Source organism: Denticeps clupeoides, chromosome 18 (genome assembly GCF_900700375.1).
Source record: "Denticeps clupeoides chromosome 18, fDenClu1.1, whole genome shotgun sequence".
In the NCBI taxonomy this organism is placed as follows: Eukaryota; Metazoa; Chordata; class Actinopteri; order Clupeiformes; family Denticipitidae; genus Denticeps; species Denticeps clupeoides.
In genome coordinates, this window is record NC_041724.1 from 6,341,971 (window position 1) to 6,362,388 (window position 20,418).

Genomic DNA, 20,418 nt, shown 5'->3' on the forward strand with positions numbered 1-20,418 from the left:
ATAACATTATTATAATGAGCTTAGATTAGAAATCGTACTACCGTATTAAATGCTGCATGGATGTTGCTGCTTTACAATCATCTGCCTGTTGGCACTTGCTGGTCACATGACCCCGCAGCACCAAGAGAAACACAGATGAAGGCGTCATGTTCTGCTGAATCTGCCTCGCTCTCTGCTCGTTTCATCACATCTTTAACTCGCTCGTCTCGCTCCACCATCTTTTCTCCTTCACCTACCTTCTGTCTGCCTGTTTAATTACGACAGTCATGGAAGCTTTAAAAAGGCTCAAAGCTCGTCTCTTCTTCTTCTCTTTTTTTTCATGTCAGCTCAAAAAGCCCTTGCGGGTTGTAGGGGAACATGGCCTCAGCTTCAGCAGATCGGTGTTGTGTTGCGTGAGAAATGGCTTCTCTCACCACCTTCTGCTGATGGGTGGGCGCTGTTATAGCTGACCTTATCTACGCCTGGTTAGACAGGAGAACACGGAACACTTTATAAAGAGGAGCAGGGGGTAGCATCAGCATTAAAGAGCGGTTGGAACTGTGCAGTACCGAGTTCCTGAAGCGACCTCAGACATCATACAATGATGATTAGTCTTAAAACCCAACATGCAGCTTTTTTTTCTCTCCGTTTTCTATGTTTATCTATCTGTCTGTCTGTCTATTTTATCTATTTTACACACAGCAAAATCCATTAAGGATTGAAAAATATGGCGTAATGATTAATAAAAAAAATGAAATAAACATATGAACTGTGTTAGCACTGTATTTGAAAAGTTCCAGGAATATTTTGGAATTCACCAGGCAGGAAAAAGCAGAGCCCTCGGACGAGCTGAATAAATCAAGAAACTCTGGTGGGTCTCTCATGGTTAACTGAGCGGTGATGTGTGCGGTGGGGGGGTTTAAAGCTCTCTCTGTTCCCGCCCGGCTTTCGTGCTTCAGTCTCTGTGGCCTACAGGGCCGTTCCCGGCCCCCGAGTCCGGAGTGTGCCGGAACGTTCATGCCTTTCTGCTTTAATGTCCCCTGTGGCTAACTGACTGCCGACTACAACTCTTCTTCTTCTTTTTTTTTTAAGCACAGAGATGGATACGTAGCCTTTCATCCATTATGCAGTCTCTGGAATCCATCTGCATTCGCCCAGTCAGTCATGAACAAAACACCCCACAATAATCAGTATTCATGAGTGAACTTCCATGAGCAGACCTCCACCCCCATTCTCCATCTCACCTGCCCTACCCTGTATCCTGCCCGGAAACAGAAGGTATGGATTTACTGTAATTAAAAAACATGCAGCACTTTGGGCCACAGAGTGATGGTAATCAGATTCACTTGGAACACTGTTATTGGAAATGTCATTGAAATAAATGCATAAAATTTCCACCAGATCACAGCGGCAGGCCGATCGATTCATCACATGTGGAAATTACCTTAATCAAATCCAAAAAGTCGGGTTTTTTACTTCCCACAAACAAATCACACACTTTACATTGCAATGAATCCAATAAAACATCCACAGAGAAAACCTGTGAAGTAAAACCAATAAAATTCCACGATTGGAGGGTTACAGTTTGAGTTTGATTTTAATTGAATTTAGATACATCATTGTAATTTGCTGACAATCGTTACACTGCTTATTTACAGGTCATTATGAAACCATAATTTACAGAAATGTACACAAAAAAAGCCTTCCAGATGCTTCTGTGTCCAGATCCCCACATGTTTTCAGATTTGAATTGATTGTTTTGACAAATATGTACAATAAATTGAAATCACTTGATAAATATATGCTATATTCTCAATATACACTCACCAAGGCCTTGAAAACAAACAAAAATAATTCATCATTGGTCTGGTTTGTGATCAATACTGTACTTTTTATATATTTATATTAACCAAAGAGAACTAATACACTCAAAGTACTTTAAATAATAGTTCATAACATTAGTATTTTATAATAGCTACAATATAATAGCTTTATCTACTGTTAAAAATTAAAACTATTGATAATGACAATGGATATACAGATATGCCAGATCTTTCTTGACAAGAGCTTGTTGTTGTCAGGTGGTAATCCAGCACGTCCATCTCCAGTGCGTTGCATTTTTTTTTTTAAAAGGTGGAAACGTGATCATTTGGCCCTCAGCTGGTTCCCAAACTCAAAGAGTCTGTTTAAAAATCATCAGGAAAGCCAAACAAAAAGCTCAACTGGGTTTCGTGTCCAGACACCAAAGTCAGAAGCCAATCTCAAGGGCTCTTCATGGGTTTGTTTAGGTACAAAGTCGCCAAAGTTCAGATCGAAAACACATCCGTCCCGCATCGCGATGTTGCCAAAAATCGACAGTAAATTGTTTAAAGCGGAGAAAAATTTCCCCGGCCAGAACATGGCCTTACCCTGTGTAGCCTTGGTTGATAAGGTATGACGTCCATGAAACTCGCGTGAAAGAACACACCGACTGTTTACTAGTCCAAACTAAAATGCATTGAGCTCCAGCTCAGTGAGCAAGATGTAAATAATATCAAACCGAAGCATGCGTTAAAACTCGTCCGATATAATTGGTATAATTAGAGGAGATCAGGCTGTACAGTGATGGCCTTCTTTCAGGTCATCTGTAAAGCTGTCCTGGATTCAGTTTTTGTCTACAAAGTAAACAGATACACTACCCCAGAAAAAAAAAAAAAAAAAAAAAAACCCAGATGCAAACACAAGCATTAACATCTGAACCACGGAGTATGCTATGAATGACAAATATATGCGATACTGATTTCTGGAACAGGCTCCATGTATTGCATGTCTGCTGAACTCACTTTTCCTTCCATAACATTTCTTTTTCTAATGAGAATTAAGTGTTCCAAAACATGAAATGGCCAAAAAAATATGCGATGGAATCCATTTGTTGCCTTCTGTAGTTCATGAGTCAACTGGCCAGAAAAAGGTACCCTGTTGTTTGGCTCGGCGGGTCGGCTTCTAATGGACGTAGTAGAGCCAGTAGACTATGTTGAAGAAGGAGAAGACGGTGGGGAAGATCATCCTCGACCACTTGTCGATGGAGTTAACGTCGGACAGGTCGGGGATGTTGACTTTGAGCTGCGAGGCTCGTCTCCTGAGCCGGCTCTTCTTCTGCGTGCTGTGGCGCTCCAGTGCACTGTGGCCGTAGTTCTGACGGGCCATGGCCGCCCGGCGGTACTGCAGGGTGGAGCTGTCGTAGGCCAGCATGGTGCTGCGTGGGTCGCCCAGAGCGCGGGACAGATCCACCGGGCCCATTTCGTTCTTCATCTCCAGGGTGCCCAGAAGGATGTTGTCGTCTGGGTTCATCTACAAACAGAAAGAGAGATTCTGATTGGTCTTTATGAATCTCAACTTCTGGTGTCACCTTCATTGGCACAATATAATTCACTTTTTTTTTATTTAGCCAATGAATAAATACTGAGATTCTGCATTACCGAATTTCAATCAAGTTGAAATTCTGTCTACATAATTATAAAATAATGCAAATAATAAGGCAAATAAAGGCTGAGATGGGAAAAATAGGGTCAAGGATTGGGAAAAGAGGGATATTTGTGAATGTTCTAGTCTTACCCTGCCAAACCCTTCAACACAGTAATAAAGCCGTAACTTTGACTAGCAAACAGTACGTCTGGCTTGATCAGGCTTGACGTATCTAACGGGTGTGGGATCAGGGAAAGGCTGAAGGTGTGAACCAACAAAAGGTGAGAGAACAAAACGGTGAGGAGGATGATGATGGAAGCCATCGTCCAAAATGTTTTTTCTTCTGATTGGAAAAGCGATGCAGATCCATCACACGGTCAGTTTTGACTTTCAGTGATGTTATAAGTACCTTATTTCTTTGCTCGCCTAGTCCTAATGCCGCTTCCTCAGCAAAGATCGGATCCCACATCGAGTCATACGCGTCAATTTCCCTCTGTTTCATTCTGGCATAGAGAGCATCATCTCTCTGAACTACATTTCCCACCAACCACTGCAAGCATACAAAGTCATCAGTCACTTGAAAAAAAAAAAAAAAAACGTAGGCTTGCAACAGAAAGGATCTGGCACATCTAACTTATACAAATAAATACGATTATTATGAGAGGCGCTTGAACTGCTGCCAGCCATGTTTCTTTTTTATCCTTCCAGAAATTGCCCTTGGAGAGAGAGAGTGAGCGAGAGCCCGCTGTTTTATTTGCTATTGAGTATCAGACTGTGGCCTGTTCTGTTCTGGTAGAAGAGAAGGGGAAAAAGTTCCATTCAGCCAAATGAATTAAGAGAGCTACGAACCACAGACATTACGAAAATCTGGAGCGGTGTGCTCGCCAAAACGGGAGTAAAATGGAGTCGTCAGGGACGCGGCGCCGTACCTTGTTGGGGTCGGGCCTCAGCTTCTCGTTGTTGGCGGTCGCAGCTTTCTCAGCCGCCTTCTTCTGCCGCTGCGGCCCCCGGCCAAAGAAGATGTAGTTGACGAAGGCGTACTCAAGCAGGGCCAAGAACACGAACACAAAGCAGCCCATCAGGTACATGTCTATGGCCTTCACATAGGGGATCTTGGGCAACGTCTCCCTTAAATGTGTGTTGATGGTGGTCATGGTCAGTACAGTGGTGATTCCTGGAGATCAGCAAAAATGCCAAAATTAAACATATCAAACTGTGTCCCCCCGCATCTCTTTTATTCTGCTTTTGTTCTGACTACGTGGCGCGGTTCATGCTTTCATAAAAAATAAAAAAAAATCTATAAAAACGGTTGAGCAGCATACGAAATAAACACATTAAGGGGAGGCAGGCGAGTGTGAAAATCGAGTGAACTGATTTGCGCGCAGCGGACGACTGAAACACGTGCTGTGCCAGAGAACAGCCGAGCGCTCATCTTGCACCTGGAGACCCGCCGCTCATGTCACAGGTTACGACTCGCAAAGCACAGTGTCATTCAGGCAGCAGGTTAAAATAAAGAACAGCGGTTGCAGCAGAACCATGAAATAATGGATCTTTTATGGCCCAAAACATTTCAGGAAGCAGTGGAAGGTTTTAAGGAAATTGCCTGTGGCATTATGACAAAATTCAGAATACAGAGTCCTGTTTGAACCTCTTAACTTTTTCTTACAGATGTGTCAGTTCTGTACCCTCTTTGAATTAATGACTTTTGAACTGGTTCTACTTCAATTAATCTCATGCTCATTGGCCGAAGGAATAATCAATTTTACAACTACTGTAAAAAAGAAAAATCCCTCAGTTTAACGCACTACAAAAATGCAAAACAACCTTCTGAAAAAAGAAAAGTTAATTTCACGCCTATGGAAAGCTGGAAAAAACCCCTGAGAACCAAGGTGGTCTGGTAACATTTGATTCAACAGAAACATCTGAGCGGTAGAACGTTATCAACAAATTATTTCATTCTAATGACCAACTCCATACCTGCGTTATTTCTCTTCCTTAGTTAACCAGTAGAACAACGTCGCTCGGCATCATAAATAACCCAGACCTGAACATCCTGGGTCCTCTGCCATTTAGCTGAGGCGCTGCCTCACCCCAACATCCTGAGATCATTATATTTCCACTGGTTGTATAAATGTCAGCGAACGTTCTGGTGTTTATTGCAGTGACACTGTCCCATCAGACCCAAAAAATAAACAAATCAGCAATAAACATCTGGGGGAGGGAAGACAAACCCAGACAAGATGCATCACTGTGAATCAGGGGTTCCTTCCAATCCTCCTAATGAGACGTAACGAGGAGGCATTTGTCAGTGTGGTGCTTTGCGCTGGAGGAAACACCATCAGGGACTAGAAATGTGATTCCCAGCCCAGAAGCTGGTCTATTCTCAGACTCACCTAATGCCACCCGGGCGGCAGAGGCGTCGTAGTTGATCCAGAAGGAGACCCAGGAGAGGATGGTGATCAGGATGGAGGGCATGTAGGTCTGCAGGATGAAGTAGCCAATGTTCCTCTTTAGTTTGAAGCTGAGTGACAGGCGTGGGTAGGACCCTGCAGAACATACAAGCGTAAACTGGAACCAAACGTAGCATCTTTGTTGCTAGTACCAAAGCTGAACAGAACCCACAACTACAGGGTGGGCCATTTATATGGATACACCTTAATAAAATGGGAATGGTTGGTGACATTGAACACATTTTATACGTGGTCAGAAACTTGTAAATAACTCATGAAAGAATAAAGTTAATTTAAAACCAAGCACACCAAGCACACATGACCCTCTTCCTATTGAAAAAAAAAAGTTGGATTCAAGATGGCCAACTTCAAAATGGCCAATATGGTCACCACCCATCTTGAAAAGTTTGCCCCCTCACATATACTAATGTGCCACAAACAGGACGTTAATATCACCAACCATCCCCATTTTATTAAGGTGTATCCATATAAATGGCCCACCCTGTAGAACCTTTAGTACTGGGCCATAAACTAATGAAGGTGTGCAATGCAAGACAAGATCTTTGGCATGTGGAGTAAAGGGTGGAACAGACACTGGTGGAAAACGCGTGAACTGCACCTGTGGAGAAGACCACGTTCTTGGAGATCAGCTTGTAGTCCACAATGGAGAACTGTGGCAGCTCGATGCGCTCCACGCCAGACACCGCACCGTCTCCCCCTCGCCAGTAAAACTCAATGTCGTCCGTGGTGTAGCCATCTGTCGACAGCATGCATACGTCATCAAGAGCTTCCAACTACGATGAGCTACAGGGGTCTCTTTTGGGGATGGTCCAAACAACAAAGAAAAATGTCACACCCAAGCCTGGTAGGCACTCCAGCCATACAAATGGGTCCCATGTGTCTGTGTCCATCTCTTAATATTAACTTGCCTTAAAGTGTCACGTGAAATACTGTTTCACACGAATGGCGAAATGAAGTCAGACTGGTCGGTCGAGTTTTGACATAAAACATCACAAACATGTCAAATGACATGCTGTAAACGCATCCATTACATAAGCAGAATGTAATTACTGATTTGTGCTTACTTTCTTAAAGTAAATTTACATCAGCTTTAGCAGAACGGCTCACCGGATAACCAGCTAGTCAGTTCTGATTAATTATTAGCTACAAGAGAGGTTGTCCAGCTGTTCAAAAGACTATTTCCTCAGCAGAGCGCGTGATGAGGTGTAATTATGTTTTCTCCGAACATCATACTAGGGTCCCTTCTATAACTTGTCTTTGCCTGGTCCTTCGTTCACAACCGTGACAGAAATACTTTCCGAAGACTGGAGCGAGATGGTGTTGGGCTTGATAAACTATTTAGTCCCCTATTTAGTCCCCTTTCCTCTCCTCCCTGCCAGAAAACAGTAAGTTTCGGTGCTGCAGAGGTTGCAGGACACCATTTTTTTTCACCGCTTCAGAGGAACTACACAGCACTTTCCCTCTCACTCTGTATCAGTTTGTCAGCTTTAGGCTCGTAATGAGAACCAGTGACCTATTTAGTGCCATGAATAATTAACAGCGAGGCAGCATTTTTTTTTCTCGTTCTTTTTAAGATAGTTATCTACGTACAGCTCGCCAGTGAAATGCCAATATCACATGGAGACCCATTTGAGGTTAGGATAAGATGTTCTTCATCTAATCCAAGGTCAAGTCTAACTACACAGGTTCTACTGCTGTTCTCAGTGGATGCTTGGTGTATCCATTGTATTGGAAATGGTAGGATTCTCAAGTAATTTAAATTAAGTTTTGACAAGGAGAATTTCCCCTGTAAAAGTCCCACTCTATGAGGAGCTCTAAAACAGAACAGGTTAGATTCTGTTTTCCATATAGCACGGCACACTGAATAAATTAATAAATATCTAGCAATAAGATAGTATTACAAACCCCCCGCCCCCCACCCCCCACATCTCTTCAATAATTAACTCAGTTCCAATCAGAGCATCCTCTCCATCATCCTGCTTCTCGCCTCTTCTCCCTCCATCCTCCAGAACACCCAGCAGGAGGCCCTCATGCAGCTGTTAGGGACTCAGGATGTCTACGTTCCGCAGCATCCAAAACGGGGTTCTAAAATGAGGATATTCGAAGCACTTCTGGAACAAACTGACATCCAACACCTGTCAGTAAAGATGTATGAGACCAATGCTGTAACAGCATTACTGTCCCATAACTCATATTTTCATTCAGTAATAAGAAAATAACTGTAATAAGAAAATAAAAAAGGTTCAAATGACAAAGAAAAAGAAAATGGGCCGCCATGGCGAGAAAGAGGGAGTAATGAAAGAAGAGCGCAGTGTGTGGAGAACGAGGGCGAGGGAGCAGCGAACTCGGTGGGTACGAAGCCGGCCTGACCCGCTCTGCTTCTCCGCTCCTGGCAACGCGGTGATCAAACGGCGGCGGGCCGCTGCAGCAGCACATCACAGCGTCTAATCCGTGACTCCGGGGACGGAGATAAAACGCCGAGTAGACCTCTCATTTCTCTCCCACGTCTTTCATTTTTATTACCAGACTCTTCCTCCCCTCCGTTACACACAATTACTCCACAATAACGGCAAAAATAAAAAAGCCATTCATCTCCATAAAGTGGGAGACACCGGGCTTTCGTAATAACATCATTTACCATCTCGCCGTTTGTTAAGAGACTCGGACCAGACGCTTGGCAGCTGACAGACGCGGGTCACCTCATATTTATTTTGCACTCACAGCTCTCGATCTCCAGCGTGCAGTTCTGTTCATCCAGCGGGTACCGCCTCAGGTCCATCATGCAGGCGGCGGTGGTGGTGATCCTGCGGGTAGAGGGAATAAAGAGGACGTGAGAGGAGCTTCAACCCTCTAGGTCCCCCCATCTCTTCTCTCTCCATCAAATTTGAAATAATAGGGACAAAGAAAATGCTTCCAGTGAAGCTGGGTGTCTCATCAGCTCATGTTTCACAATAATGAACTTTTTGATAATTATGAATGTGAAGATCAAGGGGTAATAATAACAAATTATGCCAAATTGATTGGCAGGTGATGAATTCTAATGGAAAATTAACAATTAACAAATATCAAAGCATCAATACTGTTCTGGTGCCGATGCTCAGGAAAAGGTATATTAAGTAACTAAATACTTGTTTTTCAGTGGATTTTTTAGACGTTTTTCTCTACTTCTATGGTGTGAATTCATCCTGTGGAAAGCTTATCTTTAATAATTAAGAGCGCTAGTTAATTAGAAAGCCCTTCACATAGAATCCTCTGCTCCCATCGGCGCCCGGTGAAAGAGTTTAGACTTTTATTTCCTGCAACATTTAAAACGGCTTCTTGCGTCGTGTCCTTATATAACAGGTCTGTTAGTGGGCGGGGGGTTTCATTGTCCTCGATCACCCTTTCCTGGCCATCCATCAACGGGCGCGGCCCCTAATCCGCCGTTCAATAATCACACTACTGGAGAAATGGGGAAATTAGGCCAAGACGGCAGGGCTAAAAATAACAGCCTATTTATAGGTGCCTACGTCATCGGCGAACTGAGATCGGACTGAGATGTCAGAGGGAGAATCTGGCCCGGGCGGACCCCTGCCACGCCCCGGACCAGCGCTCCCCTTTATTAAACCATTCGCAGCGATGCTTTTAGAACGCAACCTGCTTTCAGAATGCCTCTCTCCCACCGCCCCCCCCATCCTTCGCCGGTTTACGCCGGGCTTGGGTGAAGGCCCCGAGGCACCGTGTGCACCTTTATTCTAAATGACCTTGTTTACTGTGGCTTGTGCTGTGGCGCAACACGAAAGGTTTCCGACTCCCGTTTCATTAACTGGCGAGAGGATAAGATACCTGATAAAAATAAAATAAAACCGAACACAGATACTTCGAGGATTACGACTCGCAGACAACGGAACGCAAGCCGAATCACCCATGACAGCAGGTGGAACTGTCCCTTTAGAACCTACTGAAGGTTCTGATTACTGTTTGCAGGGTCCGCAAACTCACGTCTAGACCAAATGTCTAAACATGGTGAGATGAAAACTCAAATGTCATTCCTGTCAAACCATCACAGCGTCAAATAATTCCGACTGAGGAGCGAAAAAAAAAAAAAAAAAACGTAAAGAATTTGAAAAAAATGCCTCGTGGTCCCAGTAATTCCCTTTATGAAAATGATCTAAAAAGAGCTCCTTGCTGTTTTATTCTACACCGCAGGAGTGTCATAGCACAGGAATATTTGCGGGACCAAATTTAGCTGCTGCTTCACTCTTCCCTGGATTTGTTGGTGGAAGCCCTAATCAAAGCCGATTCTTCTGCGCTTCTTTTTCCGACGACGGTGAAAACCTGTTTTTATTTGCAATTTTTTATTTGCATTTTTTTTTCCCCCAGTAGATGGGCCGGCTAATTCATTCACAAGTTTGGGGAAGCTGAGGTGAAAGACTTGAAGGGAAACTGTAGCGATGGCATTATAGAGAGATAATAATTTAAAACGCACAGCCTCTCCACACCAGCTGTCCTATGAGAGCCTTTTAAGACAACTGGACCGTAATATCTAACAGATTTTTATTTTTTTTTATCTATCTATTCTTACACAGGCAGTGAAGAAAAGTGCCAATGTACGTTAAGAGTTTAGTGAGCGGAAGACGAATTTATCACCAATCTGATGAGCAGAAGATGAACCGATCCCTGTATCTGTCCACCCCCTTTAACAGTTTTTTATTAAAACAAATCATTGCAGGGTTTTATTGTCTCTAGTTCAAATTGCACATTACCCAGTCAACAACACATGGCACGTTTAGTAGCATACGTTTTCATCACTGTGCCATGCAGCTGCATTTTAGTTCAGGTAGGCGTTGAAAATCGGCCTGGTGTTAAAAGAGTGTGGTCCCCAGACCACCCCGGGGGCCTCTGTAAAAGCACACCTACAGCTTGTCGCTCGACGGAAAACCATCCCGCTGCGCCGCGGCTGTCGGCAGGCCGCCCCGTGCAGCGGCACGCGCCTGCGCCGCCTCTCTTGTGGGCGCTCATCTGGGTCTCGGCGGCGTCTCGGAGAGAGCCCCCACCTCAACACCCGTTTCCATCTTTCCGTTGTTATGTAAAATATGTGTTAGCTTATATAATTGGCCGCTTACGTAATGAAGCGTCAGAAATGACACTTTATTGATTTTTGTAGCGGAGCGACAGCGAATTACCTGCTGCCGTGCAGATATAACATTTTTTTAACCAACCTTCTGATGCGTAAAAGCCGTCAAGCAAGAACAAGGAAAGCACAGCGACACTCGCTGATGGTTTTAGCAACAATAATCTTGTCCCCCTAAATATAGCAACCGATGTGTCATTTGTACAAATGTAATACAGCAACACACACAGAAGTGTACAGGAAGGAGCCTGAGCATCGGATAAAAGACAAACAGATCCGCGCGCGCACACACCCACACCAAAGGGTATCTGGGATTCTCTAGCAATGATGTGTAATGATTCTTGGGGTCACAATGGGATCCAGAATCAGGTTTTGGTTGAGGGGGCTGAGCGGAGTAAACGTTTATAATTTGATAGAGAATTTTTTTATCAGGCCATGCAAATTAGTATTTCACCAAAAATAACCACCTGTTCTACAAAAAAAATAATTGACCTATTATAAAACCCGCCTTATATACTGGATTTTATACCAGTATATATACCAGTATATACTGGTAGGGTGGTAGTTGCCTAGTGGGTAACACACTTGCCTATGAACCAGAAGACCCAGGTTCAAACACCACTTTCTACCAGAGAAAGACACTTTCCCTCTCACTCTGCAACTTAGGGTTAAGTGTCTTTCTCAGGGACACAATGGTAGAAAGTGGTGTTTGAACCTTGGTCTTCTTGGTCTTCTGGTAAGTATATATAATAAAAAACTTTCATACTGGAAAAGAAAAATTTGGATACTACAGAGTATTCATTACAATGGTCTGTTGGCTCCAGAAGCCACTGCAGCTTTTCCATTCACCACAAGTTGACAGCCTACAGCTAGCAGGTTCCATTTGCTTCACTGCAGGCTTTTTCCCCCCAATTCGTAGCTATTATTATAATAAATATATAAAAGCATCGTTATTTAATACACATATTGATAGGATACAATATCAACACATAATGATATAAAGATTGGATATTTGCAACTAACATCTTATTGGTGTCCTGTTTCATGTGTCATGATATCACAAAAATATTAACGTCTGTAATATGTATGTTGAGCATTGAGCCTGCATCCTTTATGTGTTTTCTTCATAGACAGAAGTTTTGCCCTCGAAGGTCCCTTACCTCAGTCCATACAGCACCGTTCCATCGGGATGGAGGCGGATCATCCTGTTTTTGACGGTGACACCGTGTACAAAGGACTTCTTGTCATTTAGGAAGTAAGTGTCAGGAACCCAGAGCTGGTCAGCAACCCGGTTGTCCAGCGTGAGGTTCAGTGGGATCTCGGAGTAAGACAGGCGCTTGTCTCGCCAAGCTTGCTGGAAATACATCGTCAGTGTATAGTCCTAGGGAGCGAATGAGAGGAAGGCCAGTGAATTTCATCTCTGAAAATGCATTCTTTTAATCATTACAGTGTGGCAACCAACCTTCAGAAATAATTTTATTTCTCAGATGTTGATGGAGAATCGTCAATGTGGTATGTATTTATCCTTTGTAAGAATGTACTCAAATGTATTTAGGGCCAATCTCTGGAAAAATGAAACTAAAATGCCATAAAGAATTCAGTAATATTTGCGCTTTGTTTTTGTCCTAATATTTAACATGGGAACTCGGAAAATGTCATTTAATTTGAATATATTAAAAAACTGAATGTTTTGCAGACATATGAAATTGGTTATTTTAGTTGCATGTATTGGTATTACATAAACATTATTTTATTGAAGTGTTGCACAGTTTTGACACCCATTATACATTGAAATATTTGGTGCAATAGTTTTGTCTGAATGCTTATAGAGTTCACCGAATTTTATTGTGGAAGTTTGTTTTAACAAGTGAGACTAGTTTTCTGTGTCCTGTGCATCACATGGCAAAATTTCAAACTGTTTGTATTGCTTTTGTCATAACCTTATATTGAACTAACTAGTAGTAAGGCACAACAAGTACTACATACGTGTCACACTTGTTCATAGTTTTGACTAGTTATGTGAAAAAAGTAACTTGAGTTATCAAAATGTCCCATGTAATCATCCATTATTTTTAATGATATATTATGTAAAGAGATAAAAAAATTGAAATCTTATTAATATTCAAATGTTTCAGGTGTGTATTAATAATTTCAGCTTTGTTCTTTAAAGAATTAAACAGAAATATAACAATGTATTTTGGATAATACAAAAAAATTTGAAACCCTGTGAAATGTAATAAACCCCCTGCTATAATAAATACTCTGTATATTGCGGTCACCATCACCTGGCAATGTCAAATTAACATTTAATACATTTATTTATTAAAATCAGACTGGGCAGCCGATGTCAGTTTAGTCAGTTGGTAAACTTAGAAACAATTACATAATATTTTGTTGCTTCAGTCCAAGAACACATAATATAAATCGCATCGTTTTTGCGATCATGTAATCGCACGATCTGACATCGTGATTGCACGACACTGCACTTGTGAAGTCGGAAGTGCCAGAAACAAGACAGTTAAAAGGCTTTATTCATTTGATTCAGAACATACTCTTCCCTCCTCACTAGGCTACTCCTGGTTCAGTAACATCAGAGAAAATGTTAACATAAGGAGAACTCCTACTCTCAGAACACTGGTCACTGGGAGAACCTGATATTTATTTATTTACTTTGCAGCCACGTAGGTACGCCCGGAAATCCGTCGCTATCCGCAATGATAATGACACTGGCATTAGCATCTATATTGGTTATGTTCAAAAAAATTTCAGAAAACATTTTGTGATAATGTAGTTTTAGCGTAATGTTGCTCAGCCCACAGTTGAGAGCACTCATTAATGGAGATGTCTGAAGAGGACAATAAAACAAAGAAAAACGTATTTTCCTAAATTGTTTCTAAATTGATCCAGAGCCGACTTCCTGTTTTCTGTTCCAACAGTGGAAGGGCAGTCCTAAAACCACCTATCGGCCCCTGCCAAACATATCGCTTCACACCCGATAAAAGTCACTCAGGGCCCTAAGAAGTGGAAGGCGCTTTCGATTTTCTAAGACCCTCCATCTGCACTGCTCCTGCTGTTGTGCCTCAGTGGCCAAATAATTCAGCACCGGCTCCATCACGAACAGTCACACGCACACACACACACACACACACACACACACACACACACAGAACTACAGTACACGCATAATGCATCCACCTTTACCCTGTGGCAGGCAGGCCGTAGTCTGCCCTAACACGTGTCACCAGGCACCGCGGGGCACGGATCTCATGAATGCGGCTGCGGAAGACTTTTTTTTTTTTTTAGGTCACTGCGGGACCCACGGAAATGCTGGAGAGCGTTGGGTCGGAGCTTTTGTGTGATTTCGGTTCGTTTCGTAACACGCGCACAGTTTCGTGGGACGAGCTCGGAGAGGAGCGGCCCGCCGGTTTATTTATTCTCGCTGTATTTTTTTTTTTTTTTACAGGATGCCGTTGCCAAGTGACTGGGCGAGGAGCACCTGGGCCTGGAGCCGCTCACCCCCTCGTTCGGGCGCGGGGCGCTGAGCGTAATTACCGTGGTCACAGATGGCGGCAGATGCCTCTTTGGGGGCCTGTTTGCTCTCCATTGACACCGATGGGTTTGGAAACAGAGGCAGGAAACACAGGGCCGCTGCTCTCGTGCGCAGAACCCTGCTCTCCATCCGCTGCCCATCTGGGGCCCGGGGCTAACTGCTAAAAGGAGCGCTAATTAGCTTCCATGCTAATTCTAGCATCCTCGCTCATTTCTGTCAAGAAGCTTGCATCGCATTTCTTTTTTTTTTACATTTCAGCTACCTCTGTAACATTTGTTGAAGCAAATGCTGATCAAATAGAAAAATTGTGACCTAACGGTACTCAATAAGAGTAATAAAAGAGTGATAAAAGTAGTCTTATAAAAAAAAAAAGGTGATAAAAGTAATGGGTGGTAGTAGCCTACTGGGTAACACACTCGCCTATGAACCCCTGAGCAAGAAACTTAACCCTGAGTGTCTCCAGGGGGGGACTGTCCCTGTAACTACTGATTGTAAGTTGCTCTGGTTAAGGGTGTCTGGTAAATGCTGTAAATGTAATGTAAATGTAGTCTTACCTAGGGTCTGGATTGCACAAAGTTCATTTTCGTGTGCCACATTTTTTTTTTACAGGTAAATCACTATTCGCACTAGCTGCTTTTTGCACTTATTTTGCACTTTTCACACTACCCCCAAACACTGCTCCCAAAGCTCTGCACAAATTACTTGTCATTTGAACTACGTGTTGGGCAGAATACCTCAAAAAACAAATGGAATAGAATTGGAAAATGGAAACCACATGTTATGTACAGTGTAACATGGACACCATTCTTCTCATGGAATTAAAATAACTGGCACGTCTTCTCAACCACTGACACATCCAGCTCATCTTACTTCTGAAACCCAAAAGACAAAATAATTTGATTGATTATTAGATTTGTTTTTTTATCTTATACCTCGGTTTTTGGACCACAGTTTCAGTTTGTCTTCTGTACACGTTTTGTGCGTAGAGAGAACAAGGCTTGGATTGCTTTCTTGTGTTTATCTGATGTGCCACATTCGATCTGTTCAAGAGCATTTACGATAGTTGTCTATCACCCAGTCGCTCGACTGTTCTTCTTCGAACCTTTGTCTTTCATCTCCTCCGCTAATGCTCGCCATGCCTGTTTGCTTTTATTTTCTTCCTGCATCTATGTTCAAGTCGCACTTCCACCTCAGCTCCAGTTACAACAGTACGAGAGGGGGAGAGTAGGTGGAGGCACAACAATGATAGGACAGGCCCATTGGCACTCACAGGACATTTATACACCAATTTCAAAGTGAAAAGCCAAAATCCCACAATCCATAAGGAAGTATTGGACCATGCAGAGCTGACTGAATGGCTCAACCGAATGGCCATTGCAACCGTAGTACTAATAGTCAGCATATATGGTGTTTGATTTGGTGTTTGAACAATAATGAATGGTTAGAAGGACATAGATAGCCCCTAAAATCTTTCACATCATAATGAAAATAGAGTCACTCTCGACAGTTTGGAGTAGAAGTGGCGATTGCAGAGATTACACATTTTCTGAGGAGGCATCACTAGGAACATCCGATGCTGGGTGCCGTATGCCACCCGCCACTGACATCTCAACACAGTCTGCCAAGGCTACAGATGGCACAGCGACACAAAGTGCATCCGACATCAACACACCATTAGCATTTTGACAGTACACCGTCAGACCCTTTCTACATCCATATTTACTGACACCAGGTGGGTGGTATAACCCGACTCGTGACAAATCAGCCGTCCTACAGACGCTCGTCCCAGCAGGATGGCCTGCAGCCTCACTTTAAGGGGGGGGTTCGGGTTAGTTCCAGTTTTTTGGGGACGGCGGGCAGATGAAGCTGGTAGGAGGCGAGCGGGTGGCCCGACATGTCAGCACCCGTGATCTTCACACGGGTGAAAAGCTGGACAACAGCAGACTGGCGGCACTTGTTAATTTGCCATGACAGGGAAGCCATCCGAATGACTGGTTAAGTAGATGCCTCTAAACATCAGAGGTCATGAGGGAGATGATGTTAAGAGCCCCACGGCCTAAACCCTTGGGTGATAATGTCACGCCCATTTTGCCACACACCCCAATGGGACGTTTTTACAGCTACTTAAACACAGACAAGGAAGAAAGACTGACAGCTGTGCTGGGACGACTTACCAACCAATTACTGCGCTGCGCCAACTAGCAGGAAATCTGGTTGTAGCCGTGATAAATAATTCAGCCCATTGTGCCTTAGATCTACTTCCACAAGATCTCGTTAGTGCCCCGATTTCGGGGAGGTCAACGTCTCCCTGTTTGCTGCCTGTACGGGAATAAAAACAGCAGGGGACTGGCTGACCACCGAAGCCGGCGCGTGTCCCGTCAGCGATGCTTTAAACGAGGAAGATGAAGGGCAGTCGAGTATCAGACAACACAAAGCAATTATGGCAGAGGAATTCTGCACCGGCCTCCAGAATCCCGCTTTTCTCGCCTTATTCTTTCTTTTCTGCACGCAAAAAAAAAAACCCGGATCGTGGCAGGTTGTCATGGCAACGTCGCATAAAAATAACAGAAACCTCCGTTCATGGAAAAAGGGAGGAGGCTGTTAAAAGGCACTAATTAACAAAATGTATATTTACACACAGCAGTGCAGCATCTAAAGCTGTGGTGCTAATGTGATCTAATGCGTCCCTGTCCCCAGTCCCCTCCTGCAAGCTATCAGCGGCCTGCCCCCGCCTCCCCTTCATGTTGCCAACTTAATGCCCGACAAGATAGCGGTCATTAAAAGAGCAACGTTTCCGCCCGCTAATGACTTCCCCGTGAGCCGGCAGCGGGCGCATTGCACTCACATTTTCCCAACAAACAGCTGGTCTTTACAGCTGCCACGTAAAGGAACCGAGAACAATCTCGCACGATAAAACGAAAAAACAAAACAAAACAACAACAACAAGCGTTGGCGGGGAGATACATTTCATAATTTCCTATTTGCAGCACGTCCGTCTTTTCCTGAAACGCTGTGAGTCATCGGGTCAGACGCAGCTCCAGTCCACACTTCAGCTCCGTCCCCCGAAATAGCAGGAGGGCTTAATGTCAAGGCAGAATGGCACGTCAGCCACACTCCGACCCAAGGATTTCCATCGCCAAGCGGCACAAGCGACCTTTGGACGTCCCGGGCCACCTTTGTCAAAGTGAAGCCATTCCGCTGCCGAATACCAGAGTGCACTTTTTCTCTTTTTTTTTTTTTTTTTGAACACCTGGGGCGTTTGTTCAGCTCTTTTTCTGCAACGGCAGTCCAGCTGTCCACAGCCAGAATATCCCACCGGACTAATGAGCTCACGTGGGGCGGGAAGCCGAGGCGCCGTGTGAGACGAGAGCGGGGCACGGGGAACTCGGCTTCTGCCTTCTAATGAAGGCGCCGGGCCCTTTAAAAGACTCGGGGTGACGTTTCCTCTACTGACTGGGAGTCTCCATGCTAATTAGTCGGGTCCATTTAGCTACGAGTGGGGAGAGCAGCATTTAGATGTGGGAACAGGAAAAAAAAAAACCTCTACATTTCAACTCTCACATTTACTCGTTAATTGCGCACCAAAGTTCGGCGGATATCAAAAGTCAATAAATTACTTATTGTAAATAACAACTGCATGTAAAACTCTTTATTAACTGTACTCGACAAATATTACCGTTGGGGTTTTACCCCCTTGAATTTGGATGTGCTGATGTTACAATGGCAGAAAATGTTCACAATAATTATAAGTTTTAATGAAGTGAAATTTTGGATTGGATCTCACTCTGTTTCTTCTGCCAGTTGTCTGTAGCTTGGGTCAATGTAAATAGAAAAATCCACTAATTGGACCTGGATACTGGATCACGGTCCATTTTACTTTTGGCATCCATTTCCCACACATATCATTTGAGGATTACTGCAGCACTTCAAGGTCTAAACTATATCAAACCCTCAATATTAGTTGTCGGTTCAGTGTTGATATTTTTGCAAATGAACTGCTTTTATCTAAGACCCAAAAGTTCAAAACATGCAAACAGGACACACTGCAAAGGACCATGCCTTTTTTTAGGTTCTGTAAGTATAAAACCAGATCATGTTCTTGTGTTTGTGTGTGTGTGTGTGTGTGTGTGTGTGTGTGAGAGAGAGAGAGAGAGAGAGAGAGTGAGAGAGAACGTTAACACAGCCACAGTGATCTGATTAAAACGGTAGACCATTTTCCACGAAAAGAACACAAAAACACCTTCAGGGCCACTGAATGACGTAAGCACCAATTCACCACCGTGCGTGACGTCACGCCTTTCCCACGTGAAGAGTTCAGACGTCATCACAACACCAAGCGTTTTTTTTTCTGCACAAAACGGACCCCTTCCTCTCATTTAAAGGCTACTCATTGCAAATTAGTCTACAAGAAAAGCAATTATGTCATTTTCGAAATGAAATGAGAGAGAGAGAGAGAGAGAGAGAGAGAGAGAGAGAGAGAGAGAGAGAGAGAGAGAGAGAAAACACACTGCAATAGTAACGTTGCACGGGATCTGTGATTTGATCGTGAGACCCCGTCCAAATGACACCTTTGCGGGGTCATCGTCACCGCTCTGCTGCCATCGGCGGGTGGGGACCTCGCACAAGCGCCAGCCAATACAATAGATTTCATGGCAGGAAAATGCGAATGTTGCGTCTTTCGTGGCCATCTCAGTCACGTCACGTCCTGTCCGCGCTCAGCTCCTTCGCCGCCGAGGGAAACAGTCACCTTGAAATGGACGCACGGCGTCTCTCCTCTCTTTTTTCCCCCCAACCCACCCACCCTCCTTCGTCCGCAGGCTCGTGTGCGTGACCCCACATGCGCGCGGCCGCGACGCCAGCGCGCGCGTGTGTTTTGAATCCCCAAAAATGCGGCTGCCGTGGCCGTGGGCGGGGAGGCGTGTGTGCGTGTGCGTGCGTGCGTGGGGAGGAGAAGGGATGTTGGGTATCGAGGAGGACCGCCACGTACCATGTTCACCTCGGACACCATGTCGATGCTGGCGATGTCTATGTTCATCCCCACGGCCACCGGAGCACCTAGAAAACGGAGGAGAGAGGGAGGGATGGGGGGGTGAGGGCAGCGCCTCTTCACGTGGCATTGCGTCCCCGAACAGCCGCTCGTTGGTCCCCGGCAACTTAAAATCCCGAGCGGAACGTTGCAATTCGACACTGTTGCTCTGCGTCTCGACTGCAATGTCAGTACAGCTTAAAAGCGCGCACATCTTCGCGCATTAATGCAAAGGGTGCGTGAGATAGAGAGAGAGAGAGAAAAAACCCACCCGGAGCACGTACGAGATGAGATATGCATTTACATAAATCGCGCGGTAACGAAAGATGCGTCGCCGCGCTGGGAACGTGGAGGGTCGCGCTGCGGAAGGGATGCGCCGCGTCCCCGCCTTCCTTACCTCCGAAATCCGGCCTCAGTCGGATGTCGTATCCTTTCATCAGCCTGTCCACCGTGTCTTTCACCACTGGCATGTTGCTCGGGTCTCTGGGAACGAAAGGAGACGCGCGATCACGTAAACCGGCTGCGAAACGTCTTGGTGCATGTCCCCCCCCCCCTTTCCTTTTTTTTTTTTTAAATTCACGCCGTATAAACAGCGTCCAGATTTACCTCTGCGCGCACGCCACCGCGAGCAGTAAAAGGCACATGGAGGCGACGGACAGGCTCGTCCCGCTCCGCTCCATCGCAACAGTTTTGACGGGGCTTTGGCTCGGGCGAAGACGGAGCACCTTCAACTTACTCCCAGACAGCGCAGCGGAGCCGACGCAGCGCGCATGCGCGCATCCTGCCTCCACATCAAAGAGCAGCTGCCGCTGATGGTGGATGAGCGGTTCTCCGT

At 44.6% G+C, this 20,418-nt stretch overlaps 1 protein-coding gene across 2 annotated transcripts; it reads right to left on the reverse strand.

The window, feature by feature from the left end:
* Positions 1-1,557: 1,557 nt before the first annotated feature.
* Positions 1,558-20,409, reverse strand: gabrb2a (gamma-aminobutyric acid type A receptor subunit beta2a). 2 transcript variants are annotated; one of them, XM_028960496.1, is made up of 10 exons: positions 20,190-20,406; positions 19,981-20,066; positions 19,545-19,612; positions 12,168-12,388; positions 8,616-8,698; positions 6,493-6,630; positions 5,817-5,969; positions 4,353-4,597; positions 3,833-3,973; positions 1,558-3,309 (listed from the first exon to the last, which is right to left on the reverse strand). In XM_028960496.1, the coding sequence occupies exons 1-10, from the start codon at positions 20,261-20,263 to the stop codon at positions 2,962-2,964; spliced, it is 1,557 nt and encodes a 518-aa protein (XP_028816329.1). In that variant the 5' UTR covers positions 20,264-20,406; the 3' UTR covers positions 1,558-2,961. The 2 variants fall into 2 exon arrangements, with proteins under 2 accessions (XP_028816329.1, XP_028816330.1); XM_028960497.1 differs by lacking the exon at positions 3,833-3,973 and having other exon boundaries at positions 2,962-3,309; positions 20,190-20,409.
* Between the last annotated feature and the right edge of the window lie 9 nt (positions 20,410-20,418).

Excerpts from the sequence above, each read along its gene's own strand:
- gabrb2a (XM_028960496.1), bottom strand. The coding sequence starts at position 20,263 with ATGGAGCGGAGCGGGACGAGCCTGTCCGTCGCCTCCATGTGCCTTTTA. Across the intron at positions 20,067-20,189 it reads GCGGTGGCGTGCGCGCAGAG|AGACCCGAGCAACATGCCAG; the intron begins GTAAATCTGGAC and ends TTTCGTTCCCAG. Across the intron at positions 4,598-5,816 it reads TGCCGCCCGGGTGGCATTAG|GAATCACCACTGTACTGACC; the intron begins GTGAGTCTGAGA and ends GCTGATCTCCAG.